General features: G+C 29.9%; 1 protein-coding gene across 9 annotated transcripts in view; it reads left to right on the forward strand.

The window, feature by feature from the left end:
- The window catches only part of LOC134712798 (sodium/hydrogen exchanger 9-like), a 44,569-nt gene extending 38,734 nt beyond the window's left edge, over positions 1-5,835 (forward strand). For 8 of the 9 annotated variants that reach the window (XM_063574678.1, XM_063574677.1, XM_063574673.1 and 5 more), the window contains one exon: positions 1,942-5,835. Coding sequence is in view for 7 of the 9 variants with exons in the window: in XM_063574673.1 (XP_063430743.1) it covers positions 1,942-2,040 (99 nt within the window). In the remaining 2 variants the exon portion in view is untranslated. The remainder of the gene's footprint in view (positions 1-1,941) is intronic. The other variant, XM_063574681.1, reaches the window with a different exon arrangement.
- Positions 5,836-13,640: the final 7,805 nt, after the last annotated feature.

Below are 13,640 nucleotides of genomic sequence, written 5' to 3' on the forward strand. Positions count from 1 at the left end.
TTTTACCAATGCATGTTAATACTTTAAACCTGATGATTTATTTTTATTGAAAAAATCCTTATGCGAATCAAGTGTGTTAAAAATAATTTCCATGGAGGAAAGGGATAACAAAATCTCTGTACACCTTCAAAGTCTTGTTTCATAGAGGTCATTGCATACAATGGGTATTAAAAACAAATATACTTGCAGGGTTCATCTTATTAACAGCTATTTATGGAATTTGCTTGAGAATTAGATTTTATGACCAGTAGGAGCATCTTGATAGTTTTTAATTGCACAGGTTTTGCACAGATAGTCAGAAAAAACATTTATTCTAATTGCATAACGAAGGATTTTTACTTTCTTATGGAAATTCTTTTGAATGGATTCAAAGTCAAATTCCTGATAGTTCAGAATCACTCTATTTTGATATGATGATAGTAGCTCACTTGACCATACAGGCCAGCTGTTGCCAACAGTTTGAATCTGTCATCTTTAAAGTTTCTAATTTTAATCTTCTCTCTGAAACAATGGCATTTGTGTGAACCAAATGTGGCAATATATATAAAATCCTATATCAAGGTTCCATATTTTGTTCTCATTCATAAAAAATCTTCATGTTCAAACATAACTTTGTCTTTTTCTACATATGTGATCCACACAAAACTTGTTAGAAACAAATTATTGGAGGAAGGTTTATTTTATGAATTTACATCATCTGCCAAGGAAAAAACATGGCCAACAGAATAATTGTTAATTGTAATTGAGAAATTTTCATAAAATTTATGCACTAAATAGTAGTTCATGAATCAAATTTAAGAATTTTACCCTCAAATACTGTGGATTCATAAATATTTGTTGGATACCAATTTTTGTGGATTTTGTTGTACAGGGGAACCACAAATTTAAATGTTCAACGAAAGACAAGTTTTCTACAGGAATGTTTGCATACTTTGCCAAAACAACAAAATTAAATATCCACGAATTTACCAGTTTTCCTCAATCAACAAAAATTGATGAATCCACAGTGGACCTGCAATGCATTTGTGTGAACCAAACGTGGCAATGTATATAAAATCCTATATAAAGGTTCCATATTTTGTTTTCTTGCATAAAACATCTTCATGTTCAAACATAACTTTGTCTTTTTCTACATATGTGATCCACACAAAACTTGTTAGAAACAAATTATTGGAGGAAGGTTTATTTTATAAATTTATATCATCTGCCAAGGAAAAAACATGGCCAACAGAATAATTGTTGATTGTAACTGAAAAAAATTATGAAAATTTATGCACTACATTGTTGATCATGAATTAAATTAAAGAATTTAACCCTCAAATACTGTGGATTCATGAATATTCCTTGGATACCAATTTTCGTGGATTTTGTTGGGAACCACGAATTCAAATGTTCAAAGAAAGACTGGAATGAATGCATACTTTGCCAAAACCACAAAATTAAATATCCATGAATTTGCCAGGTTTCCTCAATCCACAAAAATTAATGAATCCACAGTTAACCTGTAATACCTGAAAAAATATGTTTAAAGTAAACATGGATTGACACTGTTTAAAGGAGCACCTGTTAAATATTTATAGAGTAGCTAGTCCAAAGAACTCATTTTCTATCAAGCTAAAAACATATCTAACACTAACAACAGGGTAATCTGACTTTCTACACTTCTACAGCTGTTAATATGATAACCATCATCTCACAAATTATATCACAAGCTTATCTAATTTAATTATATGTTCAGTTTATGTTACCAAGTAACAGTTTTATAGTCTTTATGAAAATAGAAAGGAAAAATCTTTTCAATATTTTAAGTTGTTATCCAGTTGGCGTTTATGTTACTGTTAGACTTTTTTGCATAGTCTCCTTTGAAATTCATTTACTATAGTAATATGTTAATCTGATTATTTCAAACTATATGACCTTCAGATCTTGTGTATTTTATAGGATTCTCTCATAGATGATAACATTCTTGGAGATTTAGGACACGGACAGCCAATGAGATTACAGATAAATGTGCCTGGACCTTTAGGAGAGAATGTTTGAACCAATCATAATTCTTTTAACATTGACCATTGGAAATGAGATTATGTATTGCTCCCAATGGAAGTATATAAATGTCATGCTAATGTATTACATATATTTCAGATTGAAAATTCAATGTGTATAAATCTTTCAATGTTCAAAAACTTTTGACATTATTTTTTCCAGAATTTTATTATGTTTTGTCATATTAAGATTTTGCTAGACTTTCATCATCAGTTATGTTAATGTTACATGTAGATCTGTATCTGTGTTTTCTAATGTTTACTACAAAGCCTATTGAATTAGGCCACGTGATATAAGTGTTTTATTATCAAATATTGTCTGATGTAAAGCCTTGTCAGTTATTGCATTCAAATCTGAAAAATTATTAATGGGATATCAATAGTTAACTACCTAATTAACAAGTGATGTCTATTTCCAATGAGTTAAAGAAAATTTGTTGATACAGAAATTTGTAGTTAAGTATTTTATAGTATGTTTATTTTTCCCTGTAGTTTGCCAGCAGCCTTCAAATTTAGCTGCAGTTATTCCAAATAGTTGATCAATAAGTTGATTTTTACACATTTTACAAATATAAAGTTAAGATCTTAGGACTATGCCATGTATACCATAGGCTATTATTTCTTTAAAAGATGCATTACCGCATACAGCAAATATTAGACATGTAAATATTAAGGTTTAAACTTGTATGCCAAATATAAATCTTCATGTATCTATCTGTTGCCTTGTCTAAATCCTTTTCTTTTAGACTAATTATATCAAATAACTGTAATACATGAACCATGTGTAGCAACAACAAAAAAGCCATAATTTCTCAAACATTTTACAGCCTTACATTAATAGTTTTATGTCAGCAAATTCCTGTCTTTGTATAGGTATCATTTAAAAATACATTCAAAAACTGATCTTTTGTTAATTGTTAAATTGTTTTAGGCAATTTTGGTTGGTAGTTTAGCAATATACATACATTTTGAAAGTGTGCAATATATTTAAGAACAATACTTTACATAGTTAAGTTATTTAAGACACATGTAGATATTAAAAAATATTTAATAATTTGAAATAGTATTAATAATTGTATAAGGCTAGTCTTACATTCCTGTACCAGATCCTTCAACATTTTATGTAAAATTAATTTTACTTTGAATAAAACATGGCTATCTTTTGAACAACATTGTATAAGTGATATGTAGACAGTAATGTCAGAGACACAGATTTCTGTTCAAAAGAGAGAAGACATTTGTATAATCAGAGGTTACAGTCATAAAACTTTAAGTATGTTTATTGTACTCCGACTCAGAAACTAACAAATTAAAATACAGGATTTGCCATTTCAAACACAATTTTTATTCTTCAAGTACTGACTACTGAGTATAGTTTTATGACTGAAAGACTAGGACTGTAACTATTTATGGAGAAGTTGATTGTATTGTATTATTTTTGAAATCTATTTTGTAGTGAATTTAACCTTGCCTTTCTGTATCACAAATGTCTAGAAATTGCTAGTTGAGATAAAAAATATTTGTGAAAATAAGTTGGTTTAAAGTATTTGATTGTTTGATCTAGTTCCTGTCAACCTTACCATATTTTGTTTTGATACATTTAGACTTTGAAAAAAAAGTAAGTCAGATTTCGGTATGACAAGTTTTGCTTTGTTGGTTTTGAAAAGAGTAAAAACAAAATCATTTGTTTGAAGTTTTGCCTTAAAAAACCTTGGGAATAATAGTCAGTGTGTTGGGCATTACTTAAACAGCTTTGTAAGCTTGAGTGTTGTGATAATGGTTAAACCTACTTAATTGAATATCTTCAGTTAAACATGTGGTATTGTCAGATATTGTAACTTGTTTCAAATAATCACATGGTGTTATCAAGGTTTCCCAAAAGAAGACATTGATGAAAAAACTTAGATTTGTGTGTATGCTCCTTATTTCTTAATTTTGCTATGATCTATTTATGTGATAATTTTTAATCTCGAGCAACTCTACTTAGAGATGTTTTTTTCTGTCAGGTGAAGTGAGAACATGATGATGTTGCCAGCCAATGTCCTTCTTGTAGCCTAGGAAAATAGTAATAAAGAAATTATCTTTGGTTGTTCAACTTGAGGAAAGGTCTCAACTACATCTCATTATGCGACTATCACCATTTTAATGAGATTGGAGCCCCAGAACAAATCTTTTCAGTTGGTTCTGGATGATTTGTCTAGCAACAAGATTTGTTCACTTTTAGAATGATGTCCCTCATTTAAATTTGTACATTGTATTACCTTATTTTACTTAGAAAACAAACCTTGTTGGAATATAAAATGCATAATATAAAAAATCAAAAGTGCTAGGAAATCAATTTGCTCATGTAGAAATTTAAATGTTAAAAATAAATTTTATTTTCAGCAAAAAAAAAATGTGTCTCTTTTAAATATCATTAATTATACTCCAAAACATGTTATGCAGAGGCTATTCTTAATTCTCATTAAAAGTTTAAGAGGGTTGGCATTGTTGGCATTGTACAACTAGATGAGGGAATATTGTAAATAATTAACCTTGCTGAAGGCTTAATTGGTATAATCATTAGGAGATGTGGTGATTTTTGGTGAGGAAACTATCCACCAATGACCACTTGGACAAAGAAGTCACCATATAGCCTTCAGAAAAACTATACCATTAAGCAAGATATAAAAACTCAGGTCAAGAGGTTTTGAAGGTCACCTTTGCGTTTTCCCTGCTACTACAGTGTTCATAGCAATTGTTGTGTTCTTACAAAGATTAGTACTGTTATCAAACCAGTGGTGGATCTAATAACTGTCTAAGCATGAAGAGGGGGCAGCTCTGGTCATGCTTTTGCAACTCCCTTTATAATCAACCAAATGTTTTCTCAGAGAAGGGGTCCCCCTATAAATCCACCTCTGCAATCTCTTTACCATGGTTTCTGACCTCAGAATCTGTTATGAGATTTCTTAAGTTGTGTGTTTTTTACTTTGTTATATTTTTGCAAAAAAGTTTATTTATATTTATATATTAGTATGTATTTACTGTTTAATATATTATTAAACCATTGTATTTTGATTGAATACAGATATTGACTATTCAGATCAGTCAATGATTTGTGATAAACACGATTGTTCTCCTTGTGCACAATACATACATACTGTTATAGTCTTTAAACATTGTTTCTATTGGGGTATGTAAAATGTGTGCATAGCTTTGAAAACACTATTAAATGTTTAATATAGTAAATGTATTTTTATGCAAACTACATGTTGTTTTCTGCACATGTCAAAATGTTTTATTTTGGGTTTTATATTGTACTCCAATGACTTGTAAGTTCTCATACAAATATTTTGTATTAATTTTGGTTGATGTAAAAAAAAAAAATCAGTTTTTGTTCATTTCATTCCAAATCTCAAATCAATCTTGTTTTAAACTTTTAAGCCACACCCTAATGCAAATTGAAAAAAATAGTTTCTTTAAAATACAAGCTTTTTGTCAAATCCATTTGTTTTATATGCAAATGAGGTACAATTATATTTCTTATTGTAAGGATGCATATAGGGAGGAGTTTCAGCTTTAGATTAGAATTAGGGTCTAATTAACATTCCACTGACAAATACTTTTAAATCTATTCATTACACATGAGATATCGGATTGGGTCAAGTGATCCTTTTCACCTATAATCTACCAGAAACTGTTTTTCTAATTTTCAATGGTGGCAAACTTTATAATTTTGTTTACAAAATCTCATATTACTGTAATGCTGAACTTAAGCTATTGACCTATTGATTAATAAATGTTACAAAAATAATGTCTTTTTTTCTATAATTTTTAGCTCACCTGGCTACAAGGGCCACGTCAGCTAATGCCATCACTTGTTGACTTTCCTCTTCCTCTTTTGTTATAAAATTTTATCTTCTCCTCTGAAACTACCTTTATAATTTCAACTTAACTTGGGGTTAATGATCCCTATGGTATCTAGTATAAAGATTGTGTTTTTATACGCCCATCAAAATTTTGACGGGACGTATTATGGTATACAAATGTCCGGTGTCCGTCCGTCTGTCCAGCGTAAACATGTCGCACTGTAACTTGAGAACGACTTATCTAAATTTCATGAAACTTGATATAGTTGTTTCTTATGATGGTCAAATGATCTGTATACTTTTTGGTGAAAATAAGATTTAAACTTTTTGAGTTACGGCACTTTGTAACTAAAACAAGGGTGTTTTTTTTCACATGTCGCACCGTATCTCAAAAACGATTCTTGATTATTGCTTAAAACTTTACACACATCTTAACTATATTAATCTTAATATCTGTATTCTTTTTGGTGATGATTCAAAATTTCATTTTTGAGTTATTGAGTATTTTGTAAAAAAGGGGGAGGGTTTTTTTACATGTCGTGCCGTAACTCAAAAACGATTTATGATTATTGCTTAAAACTTTACACACTTCTTTGTTATATTAATCTGAAAATCTGTATACTTTTTGGTGATGACTCAAAATTTTATTATTGAGTTATTGAGTATTTTGTAAAAAAGGGGAGGGTTTTTTTTTTTACATGTCAGGCTGCATCTCAAAAACAATTTATGATTATTGCTTGAAACTGTTCACACTTCTTTTTTATATTAATCTTAATATCTGTATACTTTTTGTTTTGATTCAAAATTTTATTTTAGTGATATTTGTAAAAATAAAACAGGGTGGGGGAGGGGGGATGGGGGTTCACATGTCCCGCCATGTCTCAAAAACAATAAATGGTTATTGCTTAAAACTTTATCAGAAACTATTTATGATTATTGCATAAAACTTCCACACAAGACGTCGGGTGTATCATGCACTCATGGCGCAGCTGTTTATTATTCCAGTCAGTCATGGCCAAACATTAAACATGCAGTTTTTGGCTTATATTTTAAACAAAAGTGCACACCCTGAAATGTTTAGCCTTCTTTACAAACCATAGATAGTCTGAAATAAAAAGCTTACTACAACTATCACAAAATCTTTAGTCTCTCTTAACAAGATCCCAGAAAATGAGATCATGGTCAGATAAACCAAAATTGAAATACATAATACACCTAACAATCATTCTATACACCAATTATGCTTAAAATATTGTAGACTTTTGCATATCTTAGAAACACTTGATCAGGAAAATTTAATATTGATCAGTAAATCATGAAAATGAGGTCAAGGTCAGATGAACCCTGCCAGACAGAAATATACACCTTACAATCTTTAGATGCTTTATAAATAGCTGACCTCTTGCATACAGTATCTAAGAATCAAACTTAACCAGGAAAACTAGAAAAGACCTATGAACCAGGAAAATAACAGATGATAATTGCCAGACCATATACAGCTTACAAACTTTCTATACACCAAATATAGTTGACCTATTGCCTATATTATTAAGAAAACAGACCAAGAAAAAAATACCTTTACATTGAGCAATGAACCATTGTAGGAGTTATTGCGCTCGAAAGAAAATCTTTACCAATTTTAAATTGCATGTTTAAATACATATAATATATATATACATTATGTACATTAAACAGCTAAATAACCATTGATGTAAGATCTACTTATAAAATTCCATTGAACTTTTATTTGTTTTATCCAAAATGCAGTGGACAAGGTTAAGGTCACTTTATTGGCAATGATTATCAGATGTGCTGACCTTGAGATAAGACACACTAATATGTTTAGCATATATGTCAATAATTCCACATAGGACAAAGGATAGAATCAAAGTTTTATATATGTCTGGCAGTCAAGCAAATGGAATGCATACAGCTCACTTCTGTCTAAGGTTTAAGCAAATGGAATGCATACAGCTCACTTCTGTCTAAGGTTTAAGCAAATGGAATGCATACAGCTTGCTTTTGTCTTTTATCAATGTGATTTGAGTATTAAAAACCACAAGTATTGATGTGATAAAACAATTTTAATTAAGTCATTCTGTTGGCATCTATAACAAATACTAGCCAAGTTAAAAACTAACTCCTTCAAATACATAATGGTAAAACCAGGTGTGAAAAAAGACATGTCATACATACAAAGGTAAAACGTCCCAGGAGGCATGTAAATGGAGTAACTCGTCTTGCCATCATAAAGTTTGATTTTATTCCTACCATATACAATCAATAATACAAGAAAACTTAACTCACAACAAATAACATTTGTTTACATCTGAACACTCCTTTAATGGAAGAAATGTTAGTTAAAGCAATGAGTCTTCACGAAAGCTGTTAAGGTTATTTTATACAGGATTACAATTGTCTGTATTACTTTATAAATATTATAAATAATAAATCAAATGAATAATTTATATTATTTGAACAAAACTGTTTAGGATCATCAATAATGAAGTAACCTATATACATTTTGGGATTCTGCTTACATAATTCTTTGGAATATTCTACATAATGAAACAAAAATTTCTCATTTTTGAAGAAATTAGTTGTGTAACATGTCTTAAAACTCTCTTGGAGATATACACAAAAGCTGTACATAAGATTTACCGTAACAATTAGGTATCAGATAGACACACATACAACTCATTTGTAATTAGTGATGGATTATACTTTACAATTAATTTATTATCCAATTGATTTTCATTTTAGTTATAAAGAATATAACTCAATCAGAACTAGGTTCCATTGCCCATTGTAAATGCACTATATGACCAGTATTTTCATTAATTGTAAGTAATGAAAAAGTTGAGTCTATTCTAACATATAAGACAGGAAAAAATATTGCTGGCAAACATGAAATAAGGGTGTTGTCATAATTTGGCAACTAAACTTGTTCTCAATTATACTTAATTGTGCATGCCTATAGAGTAATACTGACATAAGATCAGTTATAATTGTTTATGTACCTCCATTTCTGACCAAATGAAACTAAACATGAGAGAATTTTATTTTTCATTTTATTTCTGAATCGGTAATATAAACCATGTCACTTATGTGTCCGTAGGCATCCATTATTCAAAGATTACTAGAACAAACTTTAAAGTTGCAAAGATTTATTTTTTATTTTTGAATAATGAAGGATATTTTTAACTTGGCTATGGAAATAAAACAACAACAAACTATCTACAGGTCACTTTGTAAAGGTGGAATGTTTTAACAACAACAACAACTCTCCCAAAATAGACAATCATACAAAACAAACAGTTGTACTCATGACTTAAAAACCAACTACTGTACACCACCAACTACTGTATTTGTGTTTAGTCTTCAGCTTTACATATAAAGATTTAAACATTCTTACACAAGTAAAATAACTGACAAATCTATTGTTTAACTCACAATTTAAATCTCAATACAGATGAAAGAACTTCCTTTTCTAATATAATTACTTAAACCATTTTTTTTATGAACTACACTAGATATTATTGTTGACTTGATATCCATTATGTAACAATAAATTACTTCCTTATTAGTTGAATATATCCTTATTAGAGGACCACTGCAGCGTTCAACATAGTCATCTAACGCCATGGAAGTATTATACCAACACTTTATTGTATAACATAGTCATCTAAAAAAATGTAGTATTATATCAACACTTTATTGCATGTCTTAATTTACAAGGAAGACAAATTCATCACAAAATCAGATATAAAGGTATAGTAATAAATCATCCTGTTCTATTCTTTGTAGAAATCTAAATGTTTCCTACTTAATAGTAGTTTAACATTTATAACATGCTTCCTGAATAAGAAGTTGATTGTAAGATAAAGTGTTTTAAAGCTACCATCACTAGAAATCATTTTCTTTTCTCATTTACATGTATTTCAATGAGAAGGACTTTCAGACAGTCGTCTTCATATCATAAATAAAAAAATGTTAACAATATATTTTTAACACTGTATATTATATGACTGAAAAATCAGTCTTACAAATATAACATCAAAAGCTCTGTTTTCCCATGATATAATTTACAATCACAGTACAATAAATCTAAACGTTAACATTCATATTCTAACAAGTTCAGAAGAAGAAATTGAAACCAAACCTTCAAAGTAAATAAGACAGAAGATTACTTACAAGTATAATTCAGCAGGCATAGTAAACATAATTGTAAGGTGAAATGCAGAAATTTGTAAACTTTTCTCTATTGAACACACAGTTTATGGTATCTTATTTGCACAATATCCTTCTGAAGAAACAAATATTTCATATTAATTTCAACTTCTGCTACTTAGAATATCTGGGCTGACACCATTGTCAACCAGATCTCCATCTGATACTTAAATCCTTGTGTCAGATAATTTCTCTGTGTAGTATTTTAATGGGAAGTGGACAAAAAAATTAGGCTACTTTTAAAAGTACAAGCAATCTTCATGTACACTTCTAAAGATGCGTATAAAATGTGCAATACAAAGGTATATTCAAAACGTAGATCTTTAAAGCTGTACATACACTTCACATCTGTCATAATATTAAAGCATTTGTAGAGTTGAAGAGACAAAAATGTTTAATGAAGCATGAGAGGCATGTTTGCCCTTTCAACAAACTAGAAAATAAATTCTGGTTTAGTTGTTAGCTTAGTAACACTTTCATGGCATGTCTTATTTAAAACTTCTCTTTCAGTTTTATTATCTCCCTTGATTAAGCTTATCTTTGTGAAATTCCCTGAGGAATTAAGAATTTTAACATCCATGAATCACAATTTCCACAAATATCCCCTAAACAAAAGACGACTCTAATTTTAACTAACTTCTTCTGAAAGGAAATCTATACTCAATCAACTGATTCAGTTATTACAGTTAAAAATGTGGTATTTCTGAGGGTCCAAAGACTCCAAACTCATACCCCAAATCACTCAACTGGACCAAAACTCACTTTGTTATAATAAAACTAATATTCCAAATATCTTATCAATTAATTAAGGCATTCAGACATACTAACAGACACGGAGCATACTTACAGTTTTCTTCTACTAAACTTCTGGGAATACTAATATCAGGAATTATATCTTTCCTATCAATTTTGCTTTTAAAATCTTGTAAAATATGAGATCAAATGAAAATGTTAAAACATTGCCTCTATTTGTAGATGAAAGGTTTATCAAATATAGACCAGAACTGCAGGAACTAAATACATTAAACTAACTCTAAAGTCTTAAAATCTTTCTAAATATACTCAACTCATCTCAACTCAACTACATTGTGGAATCAACTCAGGGGTGGATCCAGACACTTTTAAAAGGGGTGGGTTAACATTCCAACTATATATCCCCATTCAAATGCATTCATTGTCCAAAAAACGGGGGGTTCCAACCCCCCCCCCCCCCCCCCCAAACCCACACACCCCAACCCTCAACCCTCTCTGGATCCACCACTGCAACTAATACTGAATAAAACAGGATGGATTTAATGGAAATCAAATAATGGATTGATAGCCTGATGCCAAAACCTTATCCGATGAAAATATATTGTATAATATTCTATAAGAATTAAATATAATAGGTTTCCTTGGTCCCTCACATGTTTATAATCTGGTATTCATAACATATTATTGAAATAACTTTCTGCTTCAATAAATATTTCTTGCTGACTTAAAACTAAACAAAATACAGTACATAAATTTGTAGCACTTTCTATTGTAAAATTCTATTGCACAATTTCAGTAGCATTTCTGTGATTAATTAGACTAGTAAATTATTAAATGCAAACAAACATACATAAAGACATCAATACACATTAAAATATATCCTGATTGGAATCAAATATAGTGTGAGCATTACTAGCTGTTAACAAGCTAAACATAATTTACATTCTAATGCAACATCGTTTGTAATGTTCATTTTGAGTTGATACCGTTTTACTTATTTTCATGGAATCAATTCACAACATGAAAACGTACAAGCAAGCACAGACGACATATGACAGATTTAAAATGTATGTTTTAACGTTGTTTTCTATCAGTTTCATTAGTATGGAGATAACAATATTGTATTTTTTGCTCCAACAGCATCAATTGGTGCAATGCCAGTAAACTTAATTTGTGACCATCAAATCACCGATTGATGCTGTCAGAACTCAAATACAATACAGTTATCTCCTACTTAATTAACGTACAGAAATGTAGTCAGTATGACAGTAATATTTCTGAAAAGGATATCAAATTAAACTTGTCAAAGTAATTAAAATATTTATTATTGAACATGTTGAATTCATTAATAATTACTGTTTCAATTATTGTGTTTATTAAATAACTTGTATGTGTATTACAAGGTGGAATAGAGGGTTTCTGTGTAAAGTGCAGACTTTGGTATAATAAATATTCATTATAGGGATATGTTGTATTAAATCAAGACGAATTCCCACAAAACCATATACATGAAAACTGAACTACTAAGTCATTCCATTTATAAATAGTTTTTCCGAGTATACCACACAAATACATTGAATATATGATATATATGTATAAAAAAGACATAATCCAATAAATTCTTGGCAATAATTGTTTTAAAATCTATATGCATCAAGATAAAGATAGTAATTCTTCAAGACTTGCAATAACGTTACTCAAGACTTATCTTTTATATTCTTAGAGATTAACATTTTTTATTTTTAACATTTTTCAAATTCCTCAATGATTGAACTGATAAGTGTTTATCTTATATTAAATATACTTTTCATCTTGCAAGTCTCAAAGTAAATCCAATTTCTGACAATATTGAAAGGATGGACATGTATGTGTATCTCTATATTATACTAGACTTCAGGCATTGTGAAGCCTTTTTTTGTCCATCTTCTGTTTATTCATGCAGAAAGGGAATGGTGCTTTGAAAACAGAAAGGTTTGGAAGTAATTATACCAAAGAAAGTTCATGTGGAATGGTTTAAAGAATTATCACACTGAAAACCTTTCTTAAACTGCATCTAAATGTTAACCACCAAAGATAACGCTCTGGGTTGACAAAAAGGATCTGACAGTCAACAGATTGCAAAAAGATGGAATAAGCTCACAAAGACCCAAGGGCTATGTCACTAAAAATAAATCAAATTTACAAAATAAATCTGTTAGAAATACATGTAAGTTAAGTAGCAATTCCAATCATGATAAATGAAGTATTAACATGATTAATGAGAAGCATGATGTGGATTAGTTATTACATTTGTTGTCTTGGTTGATCTGATGGATTGGGATACCCCCACAAACTAAAACATCAAATTCACAAGTCTTATGAAAAAAGCATGATAATGAGATTAAAAAAAAAATTCAAACCATAAGAACAAAAACTTTCAACAATCAAAAACTACAAGGTTATCATGACAGACTTATACCCTAAGGTTATCATTATAAAATGGTGACAAAAAATAGCAATGCCATATTGAAACCTAAGTTTGGTATGAGTCAGGGGGATTGACAAACTGTTGACATTAGCATATCATGACATACTGATAACCTTATGTAGACATGACATACTGCTAACCTAAGCATGTCATGACATAATGTTAACTAGGCATGCCATGACATACTGTTATCCTTAGTATGTAATGACATACTGATAAGACTAGGCTGACACGACATACCGTTAACCTTAGTCTGACATGACATACTGTTAACATTAGACAGACATGACATACTGTTAA

Source organism: Mytilus trossulus, chromosome 3 (genome assembly GCF_036588685.1).
Source record: "Mytilus trossulus isolate FHL-02 chromosome 3, PNRI_Mtr1.1.1.hap1, whole genome shotgun sequence".
Classification (NCBI taxonomy): Eukaryota; Metazoa; Mollusca; class Bivalvia; order Mytilida; family Mytilidae; genus Mytilus; species Mytilus trossulus.